Source organism: Colias croceus, chromosome 9, assembly GCF_905220415.1.
Source record: "Colias croceus chromosome 9, ilColCroc2.1".
Classification (NCBI taxonomy): Eukaryota; Metazoa; Arthropoda; class Insecta; order Lepidoptera; family Pieridae; genus Colias; species Colias croceus.
In genome coordinates, this window is record NC_059545.1 from 8,415,477 (window position 1) to 8,441,300 (window position 25,824).

The window sequence follows — 25,824 nt, forward strand, 5'->3', positions numbered from 1 at the left end:
TTTTCACAAACAACCCGTAAAATTTGTGTCACCTAAGTCAATTTAGGGGATACCTAACGTAAAATTTGCTTTCACCGACAGATAAGTGTCACCTAAATCGTTAGGTTCGGTAGTGATTTGAAGGGTCCCTTAAACTAAGGAACCCTTACTTAGGAGACTGTTTAGGGGTTATTGGTGAAATCGGGCATAGCTCGTCTATCGAAGTTTTTCGATATTATATTTGTTCTAAGCCTACTCCCGCCATCTACCTGGCGTTGTAGCAACTGAAACTAAAATTTTACGCCTACAGATAGCGCCACAGCAAATTATCTTTTGAGTAATTCCGCCATCTTGATTCTGTCACTTTATTCAGAAATTGACGTGGTGCCACATATATTTTTTCATCCGTCGAAATCTCAAGTTTTTGTGATGTTGTTGATGTTGTTTGATGTTTTTAAAACGTGAGTACCCATTTTATTTAATACATTATATGTTACTTTGATTATTTAACGAAAACAACATATGATTCAAAGTCCACGTGTGATAAAATATTTTGAGGTTAGGTTTTTGGCCTGGGGCTATTGCGTCCACTTTAGTGGGGCTATGTCGTCTATGGTCCCAAAGTTAGAGGTGCTAAACTTTTAAATTAGGGTTAGTTTTTTTTATACAATGATACTAGTTTATTTTTTTTATAATTTGTACGCAGTTCTAAAGAATTATTAAATAAATGAATAAAGTACTCAAAGTGCTGAAAAAAATAATTACATTTTTATTATTTTTAACACCTTATCTATGATTTTTTAGACTTTTAGCTTTAACAAGAATTATTTTATTACAGATTTTTCATTATGGTACGGAACTATAAAAGAAAAACAGCAGACTCTTACGATTACGAAACATTAATGAAAGCTGTAAATGAGGTCAAAGCTGGTAAACTTAACGCATATGAAGCGGCAAGAAAATACGTAATTCCCCGCACTACTATTGCTGATAGAGCAAAAAATAAAAGAGGAGTTGTGAAAAATAATCGAGGCCCACCAACTACATTAAATAGAGAATTTGAGCTTAGACTCGCCAATGGCTTGCGGGTAATGGAAAAATATGGTTTTGGTCTTACATCTAAAGAAACATTAAATTTGGTTAGTTTACACGTAAGGCAAAATAATTACAAAACTCCATTTAAAAACGAAAGGCCAGGACTGGTTTGCTGCCTTTAAGAAAAGACATAATCTTTCACTAAAAAAACCACAAGCTGTAGAAATGTCAAGAAAAACAGTAGCAGATCCTTTTATTGTTGATAATTATTTTGACATTCTCGAAGAAGTTTTAAACGAGCTTGATCTTAATGGAAGACCGGACAAAATATGGAATCTTGATGAATCCAGTTTCAGAAAAGATCCAGAAAAAGCAAAAGTGGTCGGTGCACGTGGCTATGCTAGCACCCGAACAATTGCCTCGTCTGGCAAAGATAATGTTACAATTTTATTTACAGCCAATGCAATGGGTGAAAAGTTGCCTCCACTAATAATAAACCGTGGAAAAAATACATGGGACCAACGGACGTCTGAAAATGCATATGAAAATACATCATACGCGGCAACTACGAATGGATGGATTGACTCTTAAGGTTTTCGAAAAATACATGTTTAATACAGTACTACCACATTAAAGCCAAGACCCCCCCCGCATTATTAATATTTGACGGGCATTCAACCCATATACAGTTAAAAATTCTAGAAAGGGCCAAGAATCTGGGTGTTACTATAATTAAATTGCCATCTCATGCGAGCCACTTACTGCAGCCACTGGATATAGCAGTTTTTAAATCGATGAAGAATTCGTGGGATACGAAACTTGTCCAATGGCAAAGATTAAATGTTGGTACCAAATTACCAAAAGACGAATTTAGCAGACTAATAGGCGAAGTTTGGCGAGAATTGGACCCAAAAATTATAAAAAATGGGTTCAGAAAAAGTGGCGTTTTCCCATATAATAGGAACGTCATTGATGAAGACAAATTTGATGCAGAATCCCTAAATAGATTTTATGAATATAAGTCAACAAAAAAAGAAGTGCCATCTCTAAAACACTAAAGTCTACAAGCAGTACTCCAAAAGCCAAATGTTCCAAAATCGATTTCATCATCAGTATCGCATTCGTCACCCTTGCAATCAAATTCTAAAAATATCACCATACTTGAAGATCGCTATTTTTCCGATTCCGAAAAAGTTTCCTTTGAAACTTTACTCTTACAGACAATAAAAAGAAGTGATTCGTCTATCAAATTAAAAAAGAAAAAGATCGCTAGAAGCTGTGAAGTAATAACTAGAGAAGAGTTCCTAGAAAAAAAAGGAAAGAAGAAGAAGTGAAACAAGATAAAGAAAAAAATACCAAAACAAAGAAACCTAAGAAACCTGAAACTAAAAACAAAAATAAGAAATCCTATGGCAATAAAATAAAAAGCAATCAACAAAGTAATGGCGAAGTAACTGATGACGATTCAACAAAGGTAAATAAAATTAAGAAAATATCTTCCAAGTATGAAGACGATAGCGAAGAGTCAGAAGATGGATCAGTAAAGAAAAATAAGACTAAGATTGTGACTAACAAGCATCAAGATGATAGCGAAGAAATAGAAAAAGAATCGCCAAAGAAAAAAAGACTAGGAAAAGAATATCCAAAAAGAATTCAAGAAAAAAGAAGGGTAGTTTAATGGTTACTGTACCCGTAATTATTTTTCTTTGCTTTGGAGGACGTTATGTTTGTTTTTTTTTATTTTATTCACTATTTGTTTTTTAGTAAGAAATGCGATAAGTGTTTCAATTACGTCTTATATTCTTTGTTTAAAAACTGGTACTGATTATGATACGGAGATTAGTTAGTAAAATAGTACTGTGATCTTTTAATTGTGCCCGAATAATAAATTACGTTACTTTCATGCTTGCTTTTATTTTTAAAATACGATTTAAACCGTCTCTTGTGGTATTTTTTCTAAAATACATAAGTGAGCATCAAAAGCGAACCAAATGTTGAGCACTCCTGAAATCTATGACGGGGCTATTGCGTCCAAATAAATTTAAGAAAATCAGACAACATAGCCCCGTAAGTTTTTTTAAATTGCTCTGACAAAATTAACCACAGAATCAAGTATGCGGTACAGTATCATTAAAAAGAAATGCAAATGAGCTATTGAAGGTTCTTTTTGCCACTGTCAGTTAAATTATATGTGCCAAAGACGCTTTAACCCCAACTATCTCGTCTAAAATCTCCATCTTTTTAAAAACATTGTTTTAACTTTGAAAGCATCAAGTAACATTCTAATTTGATACTTGAATACAAATAAATAACAAATATTGTATCTTTACATGTGAGTTACAAATTAATACGTCAATTAATAGCATCTGAACGTTGATTTAAAAATGTCGTTAAAAGTATTGTTACGCAATAGCCCCGGTTGACCTCAATGGTTTTGTAACTAACAATGTTTCATCCGAAAAATATGTATTCAGAACATTAAGTTATGATAGGTAAGTACATAAAGCTACAAATTACAATAATATTCGATTCTTTTCACTCTATATTTACTGGAATGTATAATATGTTTGTCTATATTAAGGAATGATCAATACAAAGCAATTTTTATGTCTTCCTAATGTTTAGCGCTAGCGCGCAAGAGCAACTTTTGTCTCCGCAACTATTTTGTCTCTCCCATCAACTCTATGGGCTAGTAAGAAAGTGCGCGCACCTAGCGACGCCACTCCCGGACTCTATAGGAGACAAAAGTTGCTCTTGCGCGCTAGCTCTTATGCTGCAGTTTACTATTAGATAAATGTGTATCACAGGGTCAGTTTTTCTGATAAAATACAATAATAATTATTCATAAGCATTTGTTATAGTTAAGCGTTAAGTATAATGCCTTGTAATTTAAGTGATATCTTAAATAGCAATATTATAATAAACAAAGGAGATAATCACCAATTAAAAATATTATTTTAATTAAACCAGTCATTTTTGTTTGTACTACGTAATCTCATAATGCTTTAATGGTAGTTCAATTTGTAATGTAAAAGCGCTATCATTAAAACATTATCAAATCTTAATTGTTATGAAATATAAGTAGGTAACGCATCTACAATAAGTCAATAACATATTATATTGATTATAATTACATAGTATGGACTGATTAATACCATAAGTAAAATAGATATTTGATTATAGAAGTTTCTTGCATGTTATCAACATTAAAAAAAATTTCCTTGTCCAATAATGGAATTTGCCACTATTTCACTCCATTAGGGATGAAATATGAATAAAATTTTGGCATGAGCATAATTTTTTTTCTACTACTATTACTACTTATACTAATACTTTCAAGTATTATAAGGAAAATATTGTTGTTGTTTTCTAAACATTGACAAATACAAGAGAGCTAGTTACGGCCCTGCCTTCGTACAAAACTGCTGAATACGCCGTTCGCACGGGAATAGAATGTGGGTGCGATTTCCCTTAGTTAGCATCCAAGCTTACGTCTTTATAATTATTATAATGTATAAATTCATTCTTTGACTCCGGTCCGCATCGTGCGGACATGGGTGTAAAGTCTCACTTTAGTAATTAAATGTAGTTTTCTAAGTACATCTGCGTTTTCTTTTGGGGCCTCCGGCTGCGGGACATGTAATTGGCGCAGTCGGTAGGATCCTCAAAAAACGTGGCATAGATAGTAACCTTGCTATCGCTACGGAGCTGAGGATCCAGAATCTACGGTTTCTGCGGCCTGGAGGTTAAATCAAACATCGATCCCGAAAAGTAACCAGATTAATTGGTAAGTACATAGAATAGTTCTGTGTTGCTTCCTTTTACTAGTTTATACCTATTTTTTTAGTCCTAATTTCCTTTCCATGATTTTCCATCCGTGAAAGTCTAATTCCCGAGAGCACTACATTGAGTTAGGCTGTTCGTGGACTAGTTTTAGATAATAGTAGTACTTTAAAATTAATTATATTATTAACTAGATTAGATAATATAACTAGATTATAAAACTATATAAGTACTGTTGAAGGTAGTGAATAGCCTAATTTCTTAATCAATTATAAATTGAATAAAATTACCTAATTTCATGACTTACATTTCGCTTCATGAATCAATAGTAACCACCATAGAGGATAAAAAAAAAATTCTACAAGCTTTTATTCGCGGTTTATAGGAGGCCTTAGGCTCAAGAATTCAATATATGCGGTCGATTTAAATTGAAAAAACGTTTAAAAAATTGGGACAATTAAATTTTTCATTAAATTTAATTTCATTGAATCATTAGAATTTGTGTGTAAAGAATTAAATGCATCTTATTTACAGAATAAAAATAATTTTAATAATTAGTAAAAATGATAGAAAAGAATTTAATTCCAAACCCATTAGAGATTTACCTTTAACACAAAATTACATATTTGAAAATGCATGAAATGAATATGCACGAATTATATCCACCTGAGTACGGCCCTGACTTTTATTCCGAGAATTATTAGTATTAAAATTATAGTGAATCGCCTTATCGGTATACATATGATCCGAACATTACACACTATGCTAGTAATAGCTTTACTGACTGTGAAGATTCATCATCATAGGTATTACCGGTATTAATTTGGGTTGCAATGATGCTATAAGTTATAAAATATGAAAATTTCATTTAAGATTTTCAAAAAAAATCAGCATTTAGTTTATATATCATCTAATGATTTAAAATAGCCATCATTGTATTCTTTCTTAGATATTGGAAAATCATTTAATTACATTATTTACCTAATTCAATTCGAAAAAAAAAAATTAAATGACTATCATCTTATTAGATACGTTAAGTTAGCTAATCATCATTCTATGTTAGTTATGGAAACAGTTAGGAAGATGATTAAGAAATTAGGTAACATTTATGATAAGAATCAAATATAAGAATTTTAGTATAGGGAATATTATAATATACTTAAGCCTGGATACTACTTTTCGAATAAGCAAATTGTAATAATTTTTAAATTTCCATTAGTTTCTACAGATATTCTTGATTTATTTCATTTAGCTATTTTTCCAAATAAGATTAGGCAGGCCCTCATCCCTTCCTATCCCTATAAAGCAACTAACAGTAACTCATTCTTGTACATAGAGGCTGAATGCCCGAAGTATAATACATTACTTACTATATTTACCACGCTCATTTAAAATCTCACTATAAATGCAACAAGAGGACTTCGTGATACTCCAAGGTACATTCTTATTAACTATACCTACTGGATGTATGTTCGAGTCGGAGAATTTCAAGATCTATAATGTAAATGACAAAATTAAGGAACAGCCACTGACTGAAGATACGCGGTACATATATCAAGGACATTAGAAATAAATATACAAGATACGCAATTCTCAACTCAGTTAATTTGGAAGAAACCCCTATCGCTATAGAAAAGGATCCTGCAATATATCAAACAACTATCTCTATTTACATAATTCTGGTTGGTGCAGTCTTAATTTTGGCTATTTGGTACACGATGTGACGCAGATCGACACATACTTTATAGAGGACCACAGATGAGCAGATGAGGAAGCAGATGAGCCCCAGCTTCCAGCAACATTTTTTCACAATATTCAAAAATGGTCGCTGAACTTCGGCGGGAGGAGTTACGGCCCTGCCTTCGTACAAAACTGCTGAATACGCCGTTCGCACGGGAATAGAATGTGGGTGCGATTTCCCTTAGTTAGCATCCAAGCTTACGTCTTTATAATTATTATAATGTATAAATTCATTCTTTGACTCCGGTCCGCATCGTGCGGACATGGGTGTAAAGTCTCACTTTAGTAATTAAATGTAGTTTTCTAAGTACATCTGCGTTTTCTTTTGGGGCCTCCGGCTGCGGGACATGTAATTAGCTTTGATGAATTGTTGAGGTAATATTTATATAACAACACCACAAACATCATATTATAAAGTAGCAGATAAAATAATGTTAACACACAAGAAACCATCATCATAATATAAAAGTGTATTTTCTAATTTCACAGATAATAATAAACATACAATACTTAACCCACTTTGAACCGAATTAAGCAGCATCTTTTATTATAGATATATATTATAGATATACTATTAAGTAATAGCTAATTTATTATCTGTGGCATTAGAAAGAGCATGACATCTGTTACAATGACTGCACTATTTTTAATCTGTATCATACCAGTTAAGCAGCATGACTCTGATTATGATTGGAGCCTGGGATGTTATCAGGGTTGGCAAGTGGATCCAGCTCGGCAAATAATTTGAACCAAGCAGCTTTGTCATCTTTCTTTGGCGCTGGTAGTGGTTTACTTGCTTGTGTTTGGGAAGCCTGGGAAGGCTCCTCGTTTTGTATGCTATGTGGTTGTAATGGACTCTCCATGAAGTTTCCAGTGAAGTCCTTGAAAATAAAAATTTCATAGATAAGGTACACAGTAAAATAACCTGAATAGATATAGTTAAAAGTTCCTACATTCATTTTGGTGATACAAATTTGGTCTAAATATTCATAAAACCAAATTGCTATAACAATTTGGAAATATAAAATTCAGCAAGTCTTCATCACATATTCATGCAGGAACAAAAAATATCAAAGAAAATCTCGCTAAACACAAAACCGAAATAAAAAAAGTAAAATCTATATTATCTATTACAATATAGCACTACCTGCAAAAGTTGAGATGGCATAAAAGCATAATTAGCGGGCATATCCCCACCACCTAGCTGCAAACCAGCCAAATCCTCACTAATGTTTGCACTCTTATCTTCATCAGTACTAATAAGGGTTCCAGAGGTAGATGGCTCTTCTTGTGTAGCTGATGTCTCGTTTTCAGTGTTTTGTTTTTCAGTTTGATCATCAGTTTTTTTCGTTGTCGGACCGTCATCTTTATATTCATCCTGTAAAAAATATATATCCATATGAGAATTAGTAAAAGTATTATTCATCATTTATAATATTACTAGTTTAGTGGCCGCGGCTTCGCCCGCTTTGTCTAAAACCTAATAAATTATATACTAAAACCTTCCTCTTGAAACACTCTACCTATTAAAAAAAACCGCATCAAAATCCGTTGTGTTGTTTTAAGGATTTAAGCATACAAGGGGACATAGGGACAGAGAAAGCAACTTTGTTTTATACTACGTAGTGATTTAGCTTCTTTTATTACTATTGTTATAAGTGGTTTCTTTATTTAAAAAAAAATGGATTATATAGTTAGATACCAGAAAAACTAGATGCATAATATACCTAATATACTAAAGTCAAAATATAATTTACTAAAGATTACAATAAATATCAATATTTAATGGTTACATGTAAAATGTGTGAAACCAAACCTGAAAGAACAGCAATTGATCCTTGTCCTGCGCAAGGCTTTCCTCTTCAATATCATTTTCAGACAAGCTCTTCAAAATGCAAAATTCATATTGTGGTGTAGAATTCATACTCTCAATGGTAGCGGCCAGAGTTTGTGCCACTTTTGCTGAGAAACCCAAAAACGAGTTTTGGTAGTTCGATAAAACATGGGAGAACATATTGCAACGAGCTGCAGCTAGCAGATCAATCTGAAAGTAAATTTTACATTAGTAAATAGTTTATTTAGTATTATACCTACTTCATTTAAATAAATAATGATAATAAATATGCTACTTTACCTTCTGTAAAACATCTAGGGTCAATTTATCAAAAACCTTCTTGCTTTCTCTCACTTGTCGCTGTGCTTTGCGAAAATTATCAAGACCGCGACCAGTATCAGGATCGAGCTGTGCGCTGGTTGATTTCATCCAACTCAACGCGGCTCTATACTCGATACGTGCTTTTTCCATCGCCGACACTGTTGCACGCATATCTTTCACAGCTCTACATCTAAACGTTTCCACTTCATGATGCAGTCGCAATATAGGACTTCTTATGGAGACTCGCTGTTGTCCAGCATAGGAAATCGCTTTACCAGCCGTCACCATGTGTTTCCCAGCTGCATCGTTGTTTTTGCCCGCATCTCGCAGAAACTTTCCCAAAGAATTTTCTTCTTGCGCAAGCACGCATAGACGTTCTTGATACTGATCTAAAACTCGTTGCAATTGTAAACAACTCTCTGAAATGGACTGAAATAATTCTAACTTTGCATCAAGTTCGGCATCGGACGCTATTATACATTCATCCTCTTTAGTCCCTAGTTTCTTTAAAACAGTCTTTTTAGTCACCCAGTATTGATGTTGCATCATATTTATAACACAATTTAAGAAAAATTATCAGGAGAACGTTCGATTCTTTTTCATTTGTACATTAATTATAGTTTTCATGTAAATGTTCTGCGATCAAAAATTTTTGTTCATTATCATTTATGTCAAAATGATATGGCATGAAATGACACATGACAATTGACATTATATCTTACCTATCTGTTGTACACTTTGTAGTTTGTGCCTTTACATTGAGATATTTTGTAAATCAAATACATTGAGAAAATTCAGTCTTTTAGGATGATTTATTTTAATTCCGATTAATAATAAAAATACCTCCTTTACTCTTTTAAAATATTATTAAATATAGTTTCTGTTTTTAGTTCTTTTGTCAATGACGGAATCTATCTTTGTTCCGTTTGTCTATGATTTCGTATTTACAATCGGAATGTAGAATGGCTACCGCGTTTTGCATTATTTGCAAATGTATCGGTAAAACAAAATAAAAATTTAGCATTATTATGCAGAATTCTGTTCGATGAGATCTACTCGTTAAAATAGTTTTGTGGACATTAATATAATGAATTGTGCTAGTGATAAAATACCCGGAGTGTCGTCTTCGCAATCATCAAAGAATGTCAAAGAAGGTAAGTTTGTGATTGTCAGATTTGTATTTTGTGTTCATGTTTTGGTTATAAAGTTAATCCTTCACAAACTATGTTAATACACTAGCATAACGACTTAAACTTTGTATAAACTTTTTTTGATTAAGGCTTAAACTAGTAAAACAAGTTTTTATACCGCTCCTAACAGAATCAGCTATTCTATCTTGCAATGTTAATAGTTTACTTTAGGTCTCCCGTCTCGGTGAAGTAATAAAATTATTAAGATTTGAGTGTTTTGCATAAACTCATAAATTTGAAGTTGTTATAAGAAACTCATTGTTTGATAATAATGTTTGAAAACAATCACTATTGAGACATAGGTATATATTAGGACTTTTATTTTTATATTATGAGAATATTGCTGCTATTATTATATCCATACCAGATTTTGAATCTTCGATCAATGCTTCTTTATATAAATAATTCTCATAGAGATTGATAAAAAAAATTTACATCTTGATTCATCATAGAAAAAGAATCAATTTATCTCATTGTTCCTTTAAGTCTATGTAATGTATAGGAAAATAACTATATCCATGGATACTGGTGGGATAACATTCCCTATAGCTTCACTATGTTTCTATCAAATAATCTACCTATATCTTTTGTTGTACACATTATGTAATACTATCGGTTGATGTTAAACCTTCAATACAAACATACTAACTATTTATTACATAGATAAAATATATTCTGGTAATGTGATATTCTTCTGAAAAGACAACAACCAATAAACAGAGATTTACAAGATGTTTCATTATTTGTTGTGGTTATCAGATATGTAAGTGACCACAAATGAGATGTATAGTTGATTTGGTATTATTCTCACAAAATGAATTTGAAATACTATTTCTATTATAATAAAATAATAATTCCTATTCATAAGTATACAAGAAAAATCAATGTGCCTGGGCACTTTCATAGACATTGAGGGAGCTTTCGATAAGACACACTACTCAAGTATACAAAACGCCCTATCACAGCATGAGGTTAACCCCACAGTAGCCTCATGGATTATAAACATGCTAGGCAGTAGAGAGATACAACTTAGCAAGGATAAAACAAAGAAAGTGCTGGTCACCAGAGGCTGCCCACAAGGGGGAGTACTTTCACCGCTCCTGTGGAACCTAGTTGTGAACGACTTGATCAGCACACTAAACAAAAACAAATTCCATACCATTGGATATGCAGATGACCTAGTAATACTTATCTCCGGTAAGTTCACGAGTGTTGTCTGTGAAATTACACAGAGAGCTCTATTAATAGTTGAGCGCTGGTGCAACAAATATGACCTTTCAGTGAACCCGCGCAAGACGGAACTTGTTCTATTCACTAACCGACGCCTTCTAGGAAGCTACCAGCTACCAAAGCTATTTGGCTCCGTACTTCAGTTATCGAAAGAGGTTAAGTACCTCGGGATTACCTTAGACGATAAACTCAACTGGAACAAACACCTTGAGAATAAGATCGAAAAAACAAGCATCTCTTTCTGGCAGTGCCACAAAATGATTGGTAACAGATGGGGGCTCTCCCCGAAAGTCACAATGTGGCTCTACAAAACTGTCATAAGACCAATGCTAACTTACGGCTCTGTGGTTTGGTGGCCAAAGACACAACAATCGGCGGCTATAAGCAAACTGCAGAGATTTCAAAGACTCGCCTGTCTGGCAATCACTGGCAGCATGAGCACAACACCGACTGCTGCGATTGAGGCAATGCTCGACCTGCCACCACTACATCTTTTTGTAAGACAAGAAGCTCTAGCGACAGCTGTAAGGTTAAAGACACAAAACCTCTGGAGAATGTTGCCTACAGCACACAGTAAGATCTTAACTATGGCAGCCGAGAAGGAGTCCTCACTCCTTGCCATAAGTGATAAGATCCCAAAACAATTCATCTTTGACAAGAAATATAAGATACAGCTGCGTGAATACACGTCAGAACACAACAGCGTTGAAGACCTACTAATCTTCACGGACGGGTCCAAGACTGGAAATGGGACGGGTGCTGGGGTCTTCTCTGAGGACCTAAACATTAACATCTCGCACCCCTTGGGACCCCATAATACAGTCTTTCAGGCTGAATGCCTAGGACTTCTACTTGCAGCTTCGGCCATAATTAAAAGAAATGTAACAAACTATTCGATTCGGATCTTATCGGATAGCAAAGCAGCACTCATGGCAATCAAAAGCCATGAAATCACTTCAGGGTTGACCCTTGAGTGTCACTTAGCCCTAACTAAGGTATGTGACCTGGGAAATTCCCTAGTACTACAATGGATAAAAGGACACAGTAACTCACGTGGAAACGATGCTGCTGATATACTAGCCAGAAGGGCATCTGAAACACCGGTCATGGGACCTTTTCCCATTATACCGATACCTGCTAGCTGGACCCGGATGATGATTACCCAGCTCACTAGCACTGCTCAGAGAGCAGAATGGTCAAGCAGATCTGACTGCAAGCAAGCCAGAGAAGCCCTACCGGACATTGACTCGAGACTTGCACGTCGGCTTCTCAACCTACGTAGAGTGCAACTACGCGTAATAACAGGGACCCTCACAGGGCACGGCCCCTTCAACAAACATCTCTTCAATCTAGGGATCACAGACAGTCCGCTATGCAGAGCTTGCATGGCGACCGAGGAAACGGCAGCCCACGTCATCATGGAATGTAAGGGGGTTGCGGAGTACAGGGCAAGACACCTGGGGTCTCCTGGGTCCCTCCCCGAAGCCTTTGGCAGCCCTCACAAGCTGCTTGGCTTCATGGAGGAGCTCGGGTGGTTTCAGTTTTAGCTGGTTTCCCCCACCTCCCTCTCTCACGCAAAATAGGCGCTTGACGTCGAGTTGCGGAGAAATGCCCGTCTATTATATTATTATTCATAAGTATAAAAATATCAGTACAAAACTATATTATAAAAGATAACTTAGACTATACACGAAGCATGTGCATTTTAAGAACAGTTTGTTCAATAGAATACAAAATTAAATACCTTGACATTTTAACAAAAGATTGTACTACAATTTTTGTAATAAAGTTGATAAATCCTAAGTCCCATATAAATTTTTGTCCTTGCTCATGTTAATACATAAATGGACAAATTATAATTCTACCTGCGTTATCATGAAATAAATTCATTCAAAGGGTTTTAGATTGTGTCATGTCACATGTTACCTACTTATGATTTTTCCATACTAAGAGACATTTCTAATTTATATCTTGATCTTGTACTTAAATTAATATCAACATGTGATGATGGAAAAACATAATATATGTACCTCACAAAAATTACTAATTTTACTTGTGAGTCATAGTGCTGACTATACGCAATATACATTTCTAACTACAATAATTATTTTGCGAAAGTTGCAAGTTAGTTTCATTTATTTAATCAGTCTATCAAAACTCGCATTTGAAAATCGAGATCAAGTATGAACATCGCACTGATGCCGTCGGGTCAAGGCCGATCGATTCGCAAGTATCGAGTCTATCACGAATAAGAAAATCGATATCATTATGTATTTTATTTGCAACACGAACCACCCCACAGCACGGCTCATTAAAATTGAAGGGCTGTGTATATCTTGAAAATGTCACAGAATATCATTGAATGTATACCGGCTTAACGAGCCTGTAAGCTGACGGCTAAACGGATACATTTCTTTGATAAGAAACTTTCAGATTGCAGAATACGATAAGTCGTCAACGCACGAGATTTATAGCTGTCGCTTAATACATGAACGAGAAATGTTCTAGCGATTTTCATGAGTGTTGTTTCAAAAAGATGCGTGGCGTGTTGCGAATAGGGGCACGAGATAGAAACGGTAGAGTGCGTCGTTTATCATTTTTATTACTACCCAAAGAACTCGGATTTGTTCGCTGGAAAGTGAAAATGAAGATTCATCGTCCAACATTTAAACAATGCCTCTCCATGTGCCTGTTTTGTTAATATTATTTAATCTGGAGAGCTGTTAAAGTTTACGCAAGTCGCAATGTTATATAATGTGACAGCAAAAAGTACCAGCTATAAAGATGCGTTCAAGCTCCACATAGTTATAATACGTTTTATTGACGGTACAGATAATGGCATTTGCTGGTCATTTGACCCATTTCATTTTTTTTTGTAAATGTTTACACGCAAACGTGAACAACTATACTACCTGCCCGAGCGTACCTGAATATTTTTTGCCCGACAGGTTGGCAGTTTTTGCGTTATCATCCCGAATCTTGAAAATGATATAAGTTTTATATTTTGCAATATTGTCGAGATCATCTTTAAATATGCCATCATTTCCTGAGAAATTTTTTCTTGTTAAAAAATGTTTTACAGTAAACAAAATCTTGCGTTATGGCCGTGTACGCGGTCCGTGCGCTGTTTGGCTCAAATATGTGATTTTTCAAACCAGATTGTCCATCAATCACTTATCTTACAAACATATGAATTACTAATAATTTTAGGAAATTTTATTGTCTATATAGTTAGTTAAGAGTTTTTTTCAATTAATACAGTATTTGTGAATACCATCAAGATAACTGAGCCGATGATTACTTGATTTAGCTTTTAGTGTCAATTTCGAAGCTAAAAATATCTGAAATCGCTGACAGATCTAACACACAATTTTTTTTAACTAACTGCAAAAATCCTTATTAAAATAGTTAGTTAAAAGATTTTTTTATTTTGGACTCCTAACTTACGAAATTAAAATCCGAACAATGTGAATTTTTTTAGAAATTATAGTCGACAAAATGATTATTTTCACCAAGATATTTGACTTAGTTAAATATAATTTTTACATATTGCAATAAAAGAACGTCTTACTTATAAGATAAAATTTAAAAAATCAACTAATGTACCTCTATTATTTTTCTACAATTTTTTTTAAAGTACTATAAAACACTGCGCGCGACCCGATTAAAATCAGTCGGCAGCGAGCCTTTCCAGAGAGAGGACATGTTGCTCGGCGCTCTCCTGTGGACTTATGCTGTTCATAGTAAAAGGATAGCGCAAGCCGCGATCTATCGTAACTAATAGATCGCGGAGATTTTGACTTGCGTTAAATTGAATAAGCCCTCTTATGTGCTTTTAGAATTATAAGAGCAGCTGTGATTTTAATTTTGAGAAATTTCCTCTTTCAAAAACTTATTACATATCTAGTCGTTGACGACGACGACTAGATATACATATTTACTAGATATGTAATAATAAAACTTATTACATATCTAGTAAATATGATAATTCTCACAATTACTTTCCAGAATCAAAGCAAAGCCTCCGTAGAATAGACAATAATTGTTACTGTACAAAATTAAAAGGTTATTATAATAAATTATAATTCACATTGTAGCTTGTTTATACTATTAGTTTTGCGTATTACGCATTAAGCTGGCCTGTGTTTCGATATCGCATGCAATATTATGTCAGTGATCACTATTTATATATTTCTTATGTTCATCGGTAACTGCGTAACTGCGTAACAACGATAATTATAAAATTTATTTATAACTGTGAGAATCGAAAAAAGCTCAATAGTATAGTGGATTTCTGTACGAATAAAGATCTTCTGAATTTTATAGCTTTTTTTCGAAAATATAATGCTTGGTTTTATAAGAGAGCTGTAGAGCTTAATCCTCCTCAATGAAAAAAAAAAACACACAATCCGTAATAAGTAATTGAAATAGTTTCGTAAAAACCATTCCTGAAAATTTTTGCACAATGTTTTTATTCCATTACTAGAAAATGGGAAGCTACGTAATTCACTATATAGCGTGCCAGTCCGATATTATATTAACCAGGTAAGTGACCCGTGGTGTCCTCTCAAATGCCAGAGGTGAACACTGCGATAAAAGATTACACTTTACCCGCCTGTGTCACGGAGTATCGGGAAATTATTTCAATTGAGAGGAGTTTTAGATTGTAGAGCGTGAAGATTATTGTATGAATGGATGAGAAACTTTAAAGAGACACGAAATAATGTAGAGTTTTATCGCGATTTACTTGTTGTACTTCAGGACTGGGTTTGTGGGTTGATAAGTATTAGCTAGTTCAATAAAGAAACGAATCTTCAATGGCGGCGCTTATCATTCCCTCTCGCTCACACACGGCCGTACGGTATGCAAAAAAAAAAGGAAAAAATTAAATCACTAAAATGTATTTGATTTTCCCTATAATAGTTTTTATCATAAATTTACAATGACAATTATGCATTTGCGAAAGTAAATATAATGTTTTATTGGAATTTGACAAAATATGTTCTTTGGGAAAAGTTGTTCAGTTTTATGGGCTTATTACAAGTATTATGGGGATTTAAATATGATAATTCATATAAATACACAAATACAATAACAAAAAAACAATTTGAAATAATTAATAAAATAATTATCAATTTACGTTATTTTTATTTTCTTTTTTGCTGATCCTACCATCTGTCAAAGTCAGCTTTGGCCGCCATTGAAGATTCGTTTCTTTATTGAACCAACTAATATTATTAAAATAATCAAGGTAGCCGGTAGCGGTAGGTATGTTTTACATATTATTAATTTGTGTCACTTTCACAGAAATTAAGTTTTCAATGAAAGTGCACAAGTTGATGAAATAGAAAACCTACGAAAATATCACAGAATGTTTTACTCCAAATTAGATTCTGTTCTATTTCCAGTGCCATTGGTATATTTAGGTTTCAAATGTCAAGCGTTCAAACGTATTCACTATAAATATAAAAATCCAAATAATCAATGCTAATAGTGAACCAAATAAATAACTAAAATAGATATTTATTTATAGCTCTTTCTGCTTACCGGTAATAATGCTAATGAATTCTTCGTGATCAGTTATTTTTATACTTTTAAGCAAGATCTTTATATATATAATCTCTTTTACTAAATATAGAATAGAGTAAAGATCACTACGCCCGCGCACATTTGGAGCTATAGTATAAGAAATGTGATCATTTGACTTAAAGTTAATTCTGTCTCTGTAATTTCACAGTGAAAATGTGTAATATTGTCACAAAAGTAAGGCACTAATTGCGGTTTCATTAATTATTATGAAAAATTCATTACGCTTTGAATCATAACATTAATATTCCAAAGATAATAGCGTCTAAGCGGCAATTACGAGCGGAGCGTGCATATGGTAACGAATGTATTGATGCGTCGAGCGTAGAGAGAGGTGTATTCATGAAAGGCCGGAGTGGTCCGGGTGCCGTCTGACACAATTCCGGGCGCCGGCGCGGCGAGTTGGGAGACTGCAACCCGGCCAGACGACACGCGGTCATCAGGACGAGCGCTCCCGCCGCACTGAACCCGTGTTTTGCTCCCGCGAACTTATATTTGCGAAAATTTAAAATTCGAACACCGATTCTCGTTTATGTCGCTGTATCTCTATTGGCGTCCATTGTTCGAACAAACAATACGACGTGCGTAATCCCGCTTCCGGTATTGGATTATTGAAACGATTGTATTCGAACGTACTGACGAAAGTTCCCTATTAGACGTTATCGAGGCTACAGTGACGTTTATGGACCTTTGTTTACAGACTGTGATATTGAGTAAATTCATCTTTATTGCACATTCACGCAGAGGCTAATTGAGTCGAAAGAAAGTTGTAACGTTTACTGCTATCGCGCGCCAGTGTCTATAAAAGCCGTCAAACTGTATTCCTTCGAGAACTTCAAGGTTTATGAATACGATGACGATAGGACTTGCAATGGACATGAGGATAGGTTTGATACGAATAAAAAAAGTGAGTTTTCATTTTTATATAAAATTTTATTAAATGTTTGTTGAAAATATTTTTTTACATTCAGTTATGCTTGTTGTGGCTCTTTCATTTGCTATCAATATTATTTGCATCAGGTAGATATTATAATATTACAAAAGGTAGGAAGATTAATGTTATTCTAATAATTTACGTGCCCAAATTGGACAACCTTAGATAACATTGCTGATAAAGGTGTAATTACAATTTTGATATGACTATCACTATATGCAATACGTTTTAATTAAGATGCAATTTATCGACGAATGATTGGAATGCCCGTGAGACGGTGAATGTATAGTTTCTATGCAATATATCGCTCATTGATAATAATGAACTATGTGTGCCTACTGCTCAATAAAATATCTAGTAATACTCCATAAAAGTAAATCATCAAGACAAATTTTGAATTTCGTATGGGTATAATTAGAATTAAAGTTACAGCATTTCAGTTCTTATAAATTAACTTTAATACGCCAACTAATGATGTAATAAAAATTTAAAAGTAATAAACGTTAAAAGTTAAAACTTGTAAGTACAGAAAAGTGCATGTAACGATTTATGCAACGATTTAATTAAACAATTACGAGACGTCTGTGAAATTGGAAGATATCTTCCTTGCTCTGAACAAAGGAAAGGAAATCGGATTTGTATCGTTTGTAAGTGCTGATTTACACAGGGTCAGTAACTGACTACAAATTCGAGGCAAATCAGTGCTGACCCGAAAAAAACCCTGTGTAAACAGATTTGAAGTCAGTACAGAGGCTTGAAGTCTATGTAAACAGTTAAAGACGCCGAAATTCGGCGCCGCGACTGACTTGTCTACTGACCCTGTGTAAATCAGCACTAACATGTTATATAGTCGACGTTAATTAAGATATAGTATGAGACGTGTATCAGCTTTGTATGGAAGATACTTCATTATTGTTTTACGTGGTTTTGATAGCTTTGTATTGTGTTATTTTGTGTGTATGTAAGACGATTAAAAGGTTAGACTCCAATGTTACATAATATAGCATTAGACTCAATTGGTTTATCCTGTATTTCACGAGCTTTTTCAAGTAGGAGGTTATTTGTGCAACAAAAGCTTTTACACAGTTCGATAAACTATTGTCCTAATCAAGTTACTTATAAGTTACGCCTGCAACGACCTCATGCTGCATGTTAGCTATTTAAAAATTTAAAATACTTAATGCTAAATTCAAACTGTCTTTAAATAACGCCTAACTATAACTTTGCAATTGTTTTGTTAAAAATAACAAAAATTTGCATCAAGGAAAACCGTGCGTGATATTCCGCATATATTGGCGATACAATAACAGGGCATAATACACGTTATCAATACGAGGTATTTATTGATTGGAACACAAGCATGTCGTGCTCCTAGAAGTCGCCTCATGAAAATTTAATGATAACATGAATTGTATGAATAGTGTACAATCGATAAATGAGCGGTCGTGATGCACAGACATCGGTGACACACATTCGAAGATGTGGGCTAGTGTTGTGTTTGTTTTGATGTAAAGACGGTATTATACAATGGACGTGGGAGGTATTATTGCGATGTATCTTAGGTGTTAGTGATTATGTATGAGCGTTCGTCGTTCGAAGCTGTTTCGTAAATTGCTTTTTTTGTAGTTTTGCTGCATATGTTTTGCTATTGTTTGTTTGTGAGTGTTGTTGCGAAATTAAAACTAAAACTAACTATGTTCTATACTGTCGTATCGTGTAGGTAAATAAAAGTAGGTACCTATACGGGATAAATTTAAATACGTAAAGTTTCTAGGGAAAATTATGCGTAGGTATGTTAGCACGAAAGTCGAATCTATTTTCAGTATCAATTATTTTAGTATTAAAATTAATGACGCATTATTTATTTAGTCTACTCAGCGCTATCCCAACTGTACATATAAAAATTATATTAGAATGTGCCAGTTAGAGGTTATTAATATTGTTTGAAATAATTAACTGCACGTTACAATTTTTTGGGAAACAATGCAACTCGCATATTAATTAATTATTAACTAATTATTAACTACTATCGACCATGACTCAATATTTACGATAGCCCCCCGTTTCCTCATTTATTTAACGATCACGTGGCCATGTAATGAACGTCCTTTAACCTCTGGTGTGATAAGTTGAAATAATAACAACGGTATAATTCAATCACAATGGTATGCCCAATGATATTTAAAAGGAGATTGGGTACGTTGCTTTCACTCTCTTTGTTCTGAGAATCGGAGTTTAATACATTTTTATAAGTGCGGGAAGATATAGGAAAAGTAAAAAAATAAATAAAAGGTAAACAGTGGTCAGACGTACACAAAATTATTAAGCACGATTTTTGTGTTGGTTGCAGAGCAACCTAATTTGGATATCATTGATTCATAGAATGAGGCGATTCATTTCGTATTGGAATATGAAAATCGATATTTGTATGAGGTTTTATTGGCGCCCAAGAGGTGAACTTTTTTAGTATCTATAATTGGAATCAAGAGTTTTGACGTCTTATGGTCATAAGTTATGATTTATTGCTGTTATCGCGAATTTCGTATGATCGAAGACTATCGGTATTTGGTTTGGGAGTCAGAAACTATAGTTAGGATAGGAGAATACTAAGCTTTACACAATTATGGAATTTTACCGTCTGTTGATACTATTGTGTAATAACCAGTTAATGACAAAACTTACCTAACGCTTTAATAATTGACTGGTTATTTAATTAATAAATTGCTCTATTACTGCGTGTGTTAAATTTTGTAAAAAAAAACAACGTCTATAGCGATTTTGAAAGAAGTTTGCGGTTGTCTTTGATATTTGATATACCTATCTAATATCTACGTGGGGCTATAAGTATGTGAAACCTTGCCATATTCAACATATTTATTTCCTTGTTAGTATTCATGACTTCAAAATATACCAGTATCATGTATCACTTTTTTTTATTTGCAACTAGCTTTCCACCCGCCATCGCCCGCGCAGTCAAAGAAAAACCCGCATAGTTCCCGTTCCCGTGGGATTTCCGGGATAAAACCTATCCTATGTCCTTTCTCGGGTATCAAAATATCTCTATACCAAATTTCATGCAAATTGGTTCAGTAGTTAAGGCGTGATGGAGTAACAGACAGACAGAGTTACTTTCGCATTTATAATATTAGTATGGATTTTAAGGATAAATAATTAAAAAACAGAACACTTAAATTACATAATTACTAAGTATGTAGTATTGTAGTATGTTATTTGTTAATTTTATATCTATCTACGGAATATGTTCTGTATAATAGAAAGGTAAAAAATAAAAACTTACAATTGTTTATTAATCTGCAGGTTCTCATTGTAAGTCTTATTGCCAGCCTTGACCTTTGGTCTTTTAATTTTGATAAAATAGTGACCAGAATGATATTATAAAAATAAATTAGATAGAGATTTTATTTACAGTACGATTACGATGTCTGGCGAAGATCTATTAATATTCCTTTCAAATTATTTTTTACTGAGAGATAGATCCTGAACAGCTTTAAGCTTTATTCAAAAAGGTAATGAATTACTCTTAAATTCGTTTGAAAAACTGTCTTTTATATTCCCTACATATAAAAGATTTGCGACCAAAATACCATGACGCAAATGCTGAAACAAACTTTTCATACATATATTTATATTCTCTGACAGAATTCGCTTCTAAAAGCTCGGTGTTTTATTTTGTTTCACAGCCGTTCCAATATCCTATGTGTTTTATGCTCCACTATGCCGGAATTATTAATGTATGTTGGTAACTACCGCCAAATATTTGATACAATTCTCTTTTTGGTAAAATGTTAACATATGTAGAGGTTTTTAAAACAAAAGTAATGTGTCAGTATTTAGTGGTTACACTGAAAAAACGTGACGGCTATAAATAAACAAGTTGCTGCTATTTACAACCGAGTAACTTGCTTCGGAGGGACCCTGCAAAGTTTGTTGCTAAAATTATACAAGTCAACTGTGTTATCGTATGTTGGTAATATAAACCCAGTAAGGTGGTCAAAAAATACGTATTAAAGGTTTGTTGCTTTTAACCTATTCACTCAGTAAATATAACTTACCTACTTACTATAGTGAATCGCGTTACTCTGTTAACAATACCCAACGTGCTCTGTTGTTTTTAGCAAAGTTGTTTCGTAAAACTAGCTAAGTAACACGATAATGTTAATCATATTTATTGGGTAGGGACAGCCAATCTACTTTGTTACTTCTACTCAATTGAAAATTTGTATACGTAGCCAAGTTACTGGGTACTACTGTCAATCGTGTTCATTGGTTAACTATAACTAAATATACTCTGTTCTTTCTAGTCAATTAAGATTGGTATATTTAGCCAAGTTACTTTGTATTCTTAGGCGGGTTTATTAGGTAACCATAACTAAAATACTTTGTTGCAAGTACTAATTCAAACGACACATATTAAGCTATATATTTTCAGTATAAGCTGACCTGTGAATGTTTGTAAAACCTATACAAGGTGTAACAGAAAGGGGATATACACATTCGAACAGGGCGTGATGCACTGATGAAACTGAACAACGTTTCCCAAGGAAAATGGGTCGAAAGATGAAAAAAAAATTAAACCTCTCCATTATTTTCATCTTTTGACATTATGTTCTTTGGGAAAATTGTTCAGTTTCATCAGTAGGTACATCACGCCCTGCTTAGATGTGTAACCCCTTTCTGTTACACCCTGTATGCAATGTGAAGTCAGCTCATACTGAAAATATTTACCTAGTTCGATATGTTGTCATTTGTACCATTATTAGTGCAGGGGGCAAAATTTTGGCATGTCGGAAAAAAAGCCAATGAAACGTTCATGTAGGAAAATAACACTCATTTTACCGACACACCAAAAACTTATAAGAAACTGAAAGAAAATTATGCACATTAATGAAATTAGCTTTATTCAGTACACGATACAATCATTTCAAGTAACATACTACTTACACTTAGATACTACTACTTTTAAAAATAGTACACAATTCACAATGTCAAGAAACAATAACTATTTTGTGTTTTAATTTTCACAATAACAGGGTTAAATATAAATCATGAGTAAACTTTTAAGGAATGACTCACACTACGAACCTGAACAACTTTAATTAGGTCTATACCTAATCCAAAGCCAAATCCAACATCGTAAAAGAAATATCAGCTGTTTCATATACAAAAGTGGAATTATCTACTCTGCCAAAATCTACGGAACAGCTGATTTTATTTCGCGATGTTGGAGTTTGTTCTATAATGAAAGTGGTTTAGGTTTGTTTACATAAAAACAAACAACCATTATGGTAATGTAAGCAAGTTACTACATCTAAAAATTTTACTTATATGTATTTGATAAGTCAAAAGTTTAGGCAAAAACTAAAGAATAAGTTAGGAGAATAAGTAATCTTTTTGATCTAATAATTTTATTACAACCCAACAAGTAAAACCGTTATTTTAAACATTTGAATTTATTCTCATTGAAACATAATTCACATTCGTCGATAATATCATATCAGTATTTTCTAGGATTTGATTTTACGCGAGTATTATACATTTAGAAATTAAAGACTTTTAAACGGATTTTAAACGCGATTTATTCATTATATTATTTTCCCGATGTTTCGAACACTTTACAGCGAGCGTGGTCACGGGGAAATATCATATCAAATATGTAGTAAATTTAACAGTTACTTAAATTATAATTGAAAATTAACGCATATACGTACAACATCAGTGCAACTTGTTTGAAATATCTCCTGAAATACAAAAGAAACGATCGCTCATTTTCTCGTATGATGCTCATGCTTTTTCTCTAGAGAAAAAGTTCTTAAAGTTTAATAAACTAGAACACACTCGGTAATTGATGCAGATCGGATATTACAGTCTACAGACAATACCAACAGAACCCAAACTTAGTACGAGTATTATCAAACAAGCTAATGCTTTATGCGTTTTATCGGTCTACGTATTGATTCCTGTGATACGAGAGTTAATAAAACGACGACTTGCGTAAAACAAAACACTCGTACAATGTTATGAAATATGAATTTGTTTCAATTAATTTGAACTGGAAGCTTAGCCAAAACATTTCTGATAACAGCGGCCCGTCATACATTTATAATTATGTTATCTCGCGGTACAATAGTGAAATATGTGTAGAATATTGATATCGTTTATTTTGAATAGAAGTACATATAAATAGCAGGCAGCAGCTACGTTATTCAAGGTGTATTGTAAATTATGTTGACTAATAAACTATAACCTACTTTTGAGACAACTTCAACTTGATTCATATTGTTGAAATGTAAAAAACGTAATAGTCCTTTCTAACTTCTAAGACAAAAAGAATTGTTTTGTCACAGTACGATTGCTCATCTATTATGTCGTCTGGGTTTTCCAAATGGTGACTGGCGTACGTTTTGTCGCTATCTGGATTAAGTTATTCTATAGAATCATAAATCGTTATAGCCTGTGCGCAAGTTATACCCCAGTAACCAGTCAAGTAACTGCATTGCTAAGTAACCGAGCAAGTGCGCTGTCTTCGTAGATAAGATTGGTGAACGGCGAGCGCAATGCTTGGCCGCCTGCATACTTCGCGCCCAGTCTGCCTCTGCGCTTCGTCGAGAGAGGGCGGCGCGCGCGCGCAGCTATATTAAAAAAGAATATCTAGGTCGCGCTCATGTGATAGTTCACATTTCTCTCACTCATGAGAAAAGTGCACGGTGACCACACCACGTAAATCCTAACGGTTTTATCCAATCTACAGTTTTAGCGCATGTGCGATGACAGAAATCTGAAGTGTTTAAAACAACGGGTTTATCTATGTGGGCTACGTGATATTATTGTGGAGTGTTGAAGTTTTGTGTTAATAAAACGCGGATATATCGTCCGCGGGTGTTTCTTCGAATCGCTGAATTGATTTTTGTGAATGAGTCAGCTAACGGGCGTCGGGATTGTTAACTTCGTCAACGTCCTGCCCACGATCTCGGAAGGTATTGTTGATCACTTGCTCTATTCTCAGACTATTATGTATCTCTTAACACAATGGTATTCCTTAATAAGTTACTTTATTGTAGGGACGAAATGACGTCAATGCCAGGATTCTGTGACGTCATTGGCAATCTTTACAGGATTAACATTTGCTTTTTCTTGAAAAGTATAAACTCATAAATGAAATCCCTTTTGTTATTTATTTGAAAACGAAATGTACATTTTATCATTAAAATGGGCTACAAATCAATCGTGGTAAACAAAAAATGAAAAAATATTTTCAAAACAAAGATCGAGTGTTTCGTTTGTTATGACTTAATAGTTAATACATAAACACCGTCAAGCGTTTCCAACATCTTTGTCTCGTTTAAACCCAATTTCCCTGCTTTCATTCCTTATTAAACTTCAGACTGTTGCATACACATTTTGATTAAAGTTTTCGCTGCCCTTCCGTGCACTTACGGTGTTTCATACGCTCGCCTCGCATTTCATCTGGTTACGGAGTATACTTGCATGAATTATGAAGGTTTGTTTACATAACTTGGCTGTTACGCCCACAGTATCTTGAATTGTGTAAAATTAATCCAGTATGTTCATATTTAACGTAGGTGATAAAAGTATTATAAACGTCACTATGATTATAATTGGCTCGTGCATTCGCGTATCACAACAACACAGTGTACCTACGCAAGTTTTCACAATAAAACCCCTTGAATGTATTTTTAAATCCTTGCACATATTCCGCATCCCTCGTAAATATCTTGAAATGCTTTGTTGTTTCGCAGTGGATTTGAAAATTGCATTTAATGCTCCGTAATTACTATGCTACCTTTGAATATTGCTTCGTCTGTTCTTTGCAATTTAATACAAATAGAACGAGCTCTAAAGGAAACTTGTTTTTACGAATGTTACGTTACAGTAAGCTAGAACAAAACACGTATTGCATAAAGGCCACTTTTTATTGTATTTTTTGGGACCGAGTTAAATACGGGTTTAAAATTTAACGATTAATGAGGAATGTTAAAAGACATTATGTTTTCATTTAACTTAGGCTACTGTTTATTTTTATGCGCATCTCATTACAATTTTATAGTTCCATATCTCTATTTAGAAGATTTACGTGCTATTGAGGCTGGTGATAACTATCTCGATTGTATTATTACAAAACTATTCATAATTAAACTTAAGTTTGTTATTTT

At 33.8% G+C, this 25,824-nt stretch overlaps 2 protein-coding genes and 1 long non-coding RNA gene across 4 annotated transcripts in view; 2 read left to right on the forward strand and 1 right to left on the reverse strand.

The window, feature by feature from the left end:
- Positions 1-383: 383 nt before the first annotated feature.
- On the forward strand, positions 384-2,917 carry LOC123694701. Its single transcript, XR_006751836.1, has 2 exons — positions 384-440; positions 818-2,917. It is a non-coding gene; the product is annotated as an uncharacterized LOC123694701 (long non-coding RNA).
- Positions 2,918-7,111: 4,194 nt separating this feature from the next.
- On the reverse strand, positions 7,112-9,340 carry LOC123694692 (islet cell autoantigen 1). The gene is made up of 4 exons (XM_045640200.1): positions 8,672-9,340; positions 8,354-8,581; positions 7,685-7,915; positions 7,112-7,418 (listed from the first exon to the last, which is right to left on the reverse strand). The coding sequence occupies exons 1-4, from the start codon at positions 9,239-9,241 to the stop codon at positions 7,203-7,205; spliced, it is 1,245 nt and encodes a 414-aa protein (XP_045496156.1). The 5' UTR covers positions 9,242-9,340; the 3' UTR covers positions 7,112-7,202.
- Positions 9,341-9,657: 317 nt separating this feature from the next.
- LOC123694690 (cyclin-dependent kinase 14) overlaps positions 9,658-25,824 on the forward strand; it is a 79,340-nt gene continuing 63,173 nt past the window's right edge. Inside the window, exon 1 of one of the 2 annotated variants that reach the window (XM_045640195.1) lies at positions 9,658-9,846. In XM_045640195.1, the coding sequence (XP_045496151.1) occupies positions 9,780-9,846 (67 nt within the window). In that variant the 5' untranslated portion in view covers positions 9,658-9,779. Of the gene's footprint in view, positions 9,847-24,253; positions 24,628-25,824 lie in introns of those variants that run through there. The other variant, XM_045640196.1, reaches the window with a different exon arrangement.

Excerpts from the sequence above, each read along its gene's own strand:
- LOC123694692 (XM_045640200.1), bottom strand. The coding sequence starts at position 9,241 with ATGATGCAACATCAATACTGGGTGACTAAAAAGACTGTTTTAAAGAAA. Across the intron at positions 8,582-8,671 it reads CCCTAGATGTTTTACAGAAG|ATTGATCTGCTAGCTGCAGC; the intron begins GTAAAGTAGCAT and ends ATTTACTTTCAG. Across the intron at positions 7,916-8,353 it reads ATCAATTGCTGTTCTTTCAG|GATGAATATAAAGATGACGG; the intron begins GTTTGGTTTCAC and ends TATTTTTTACAG.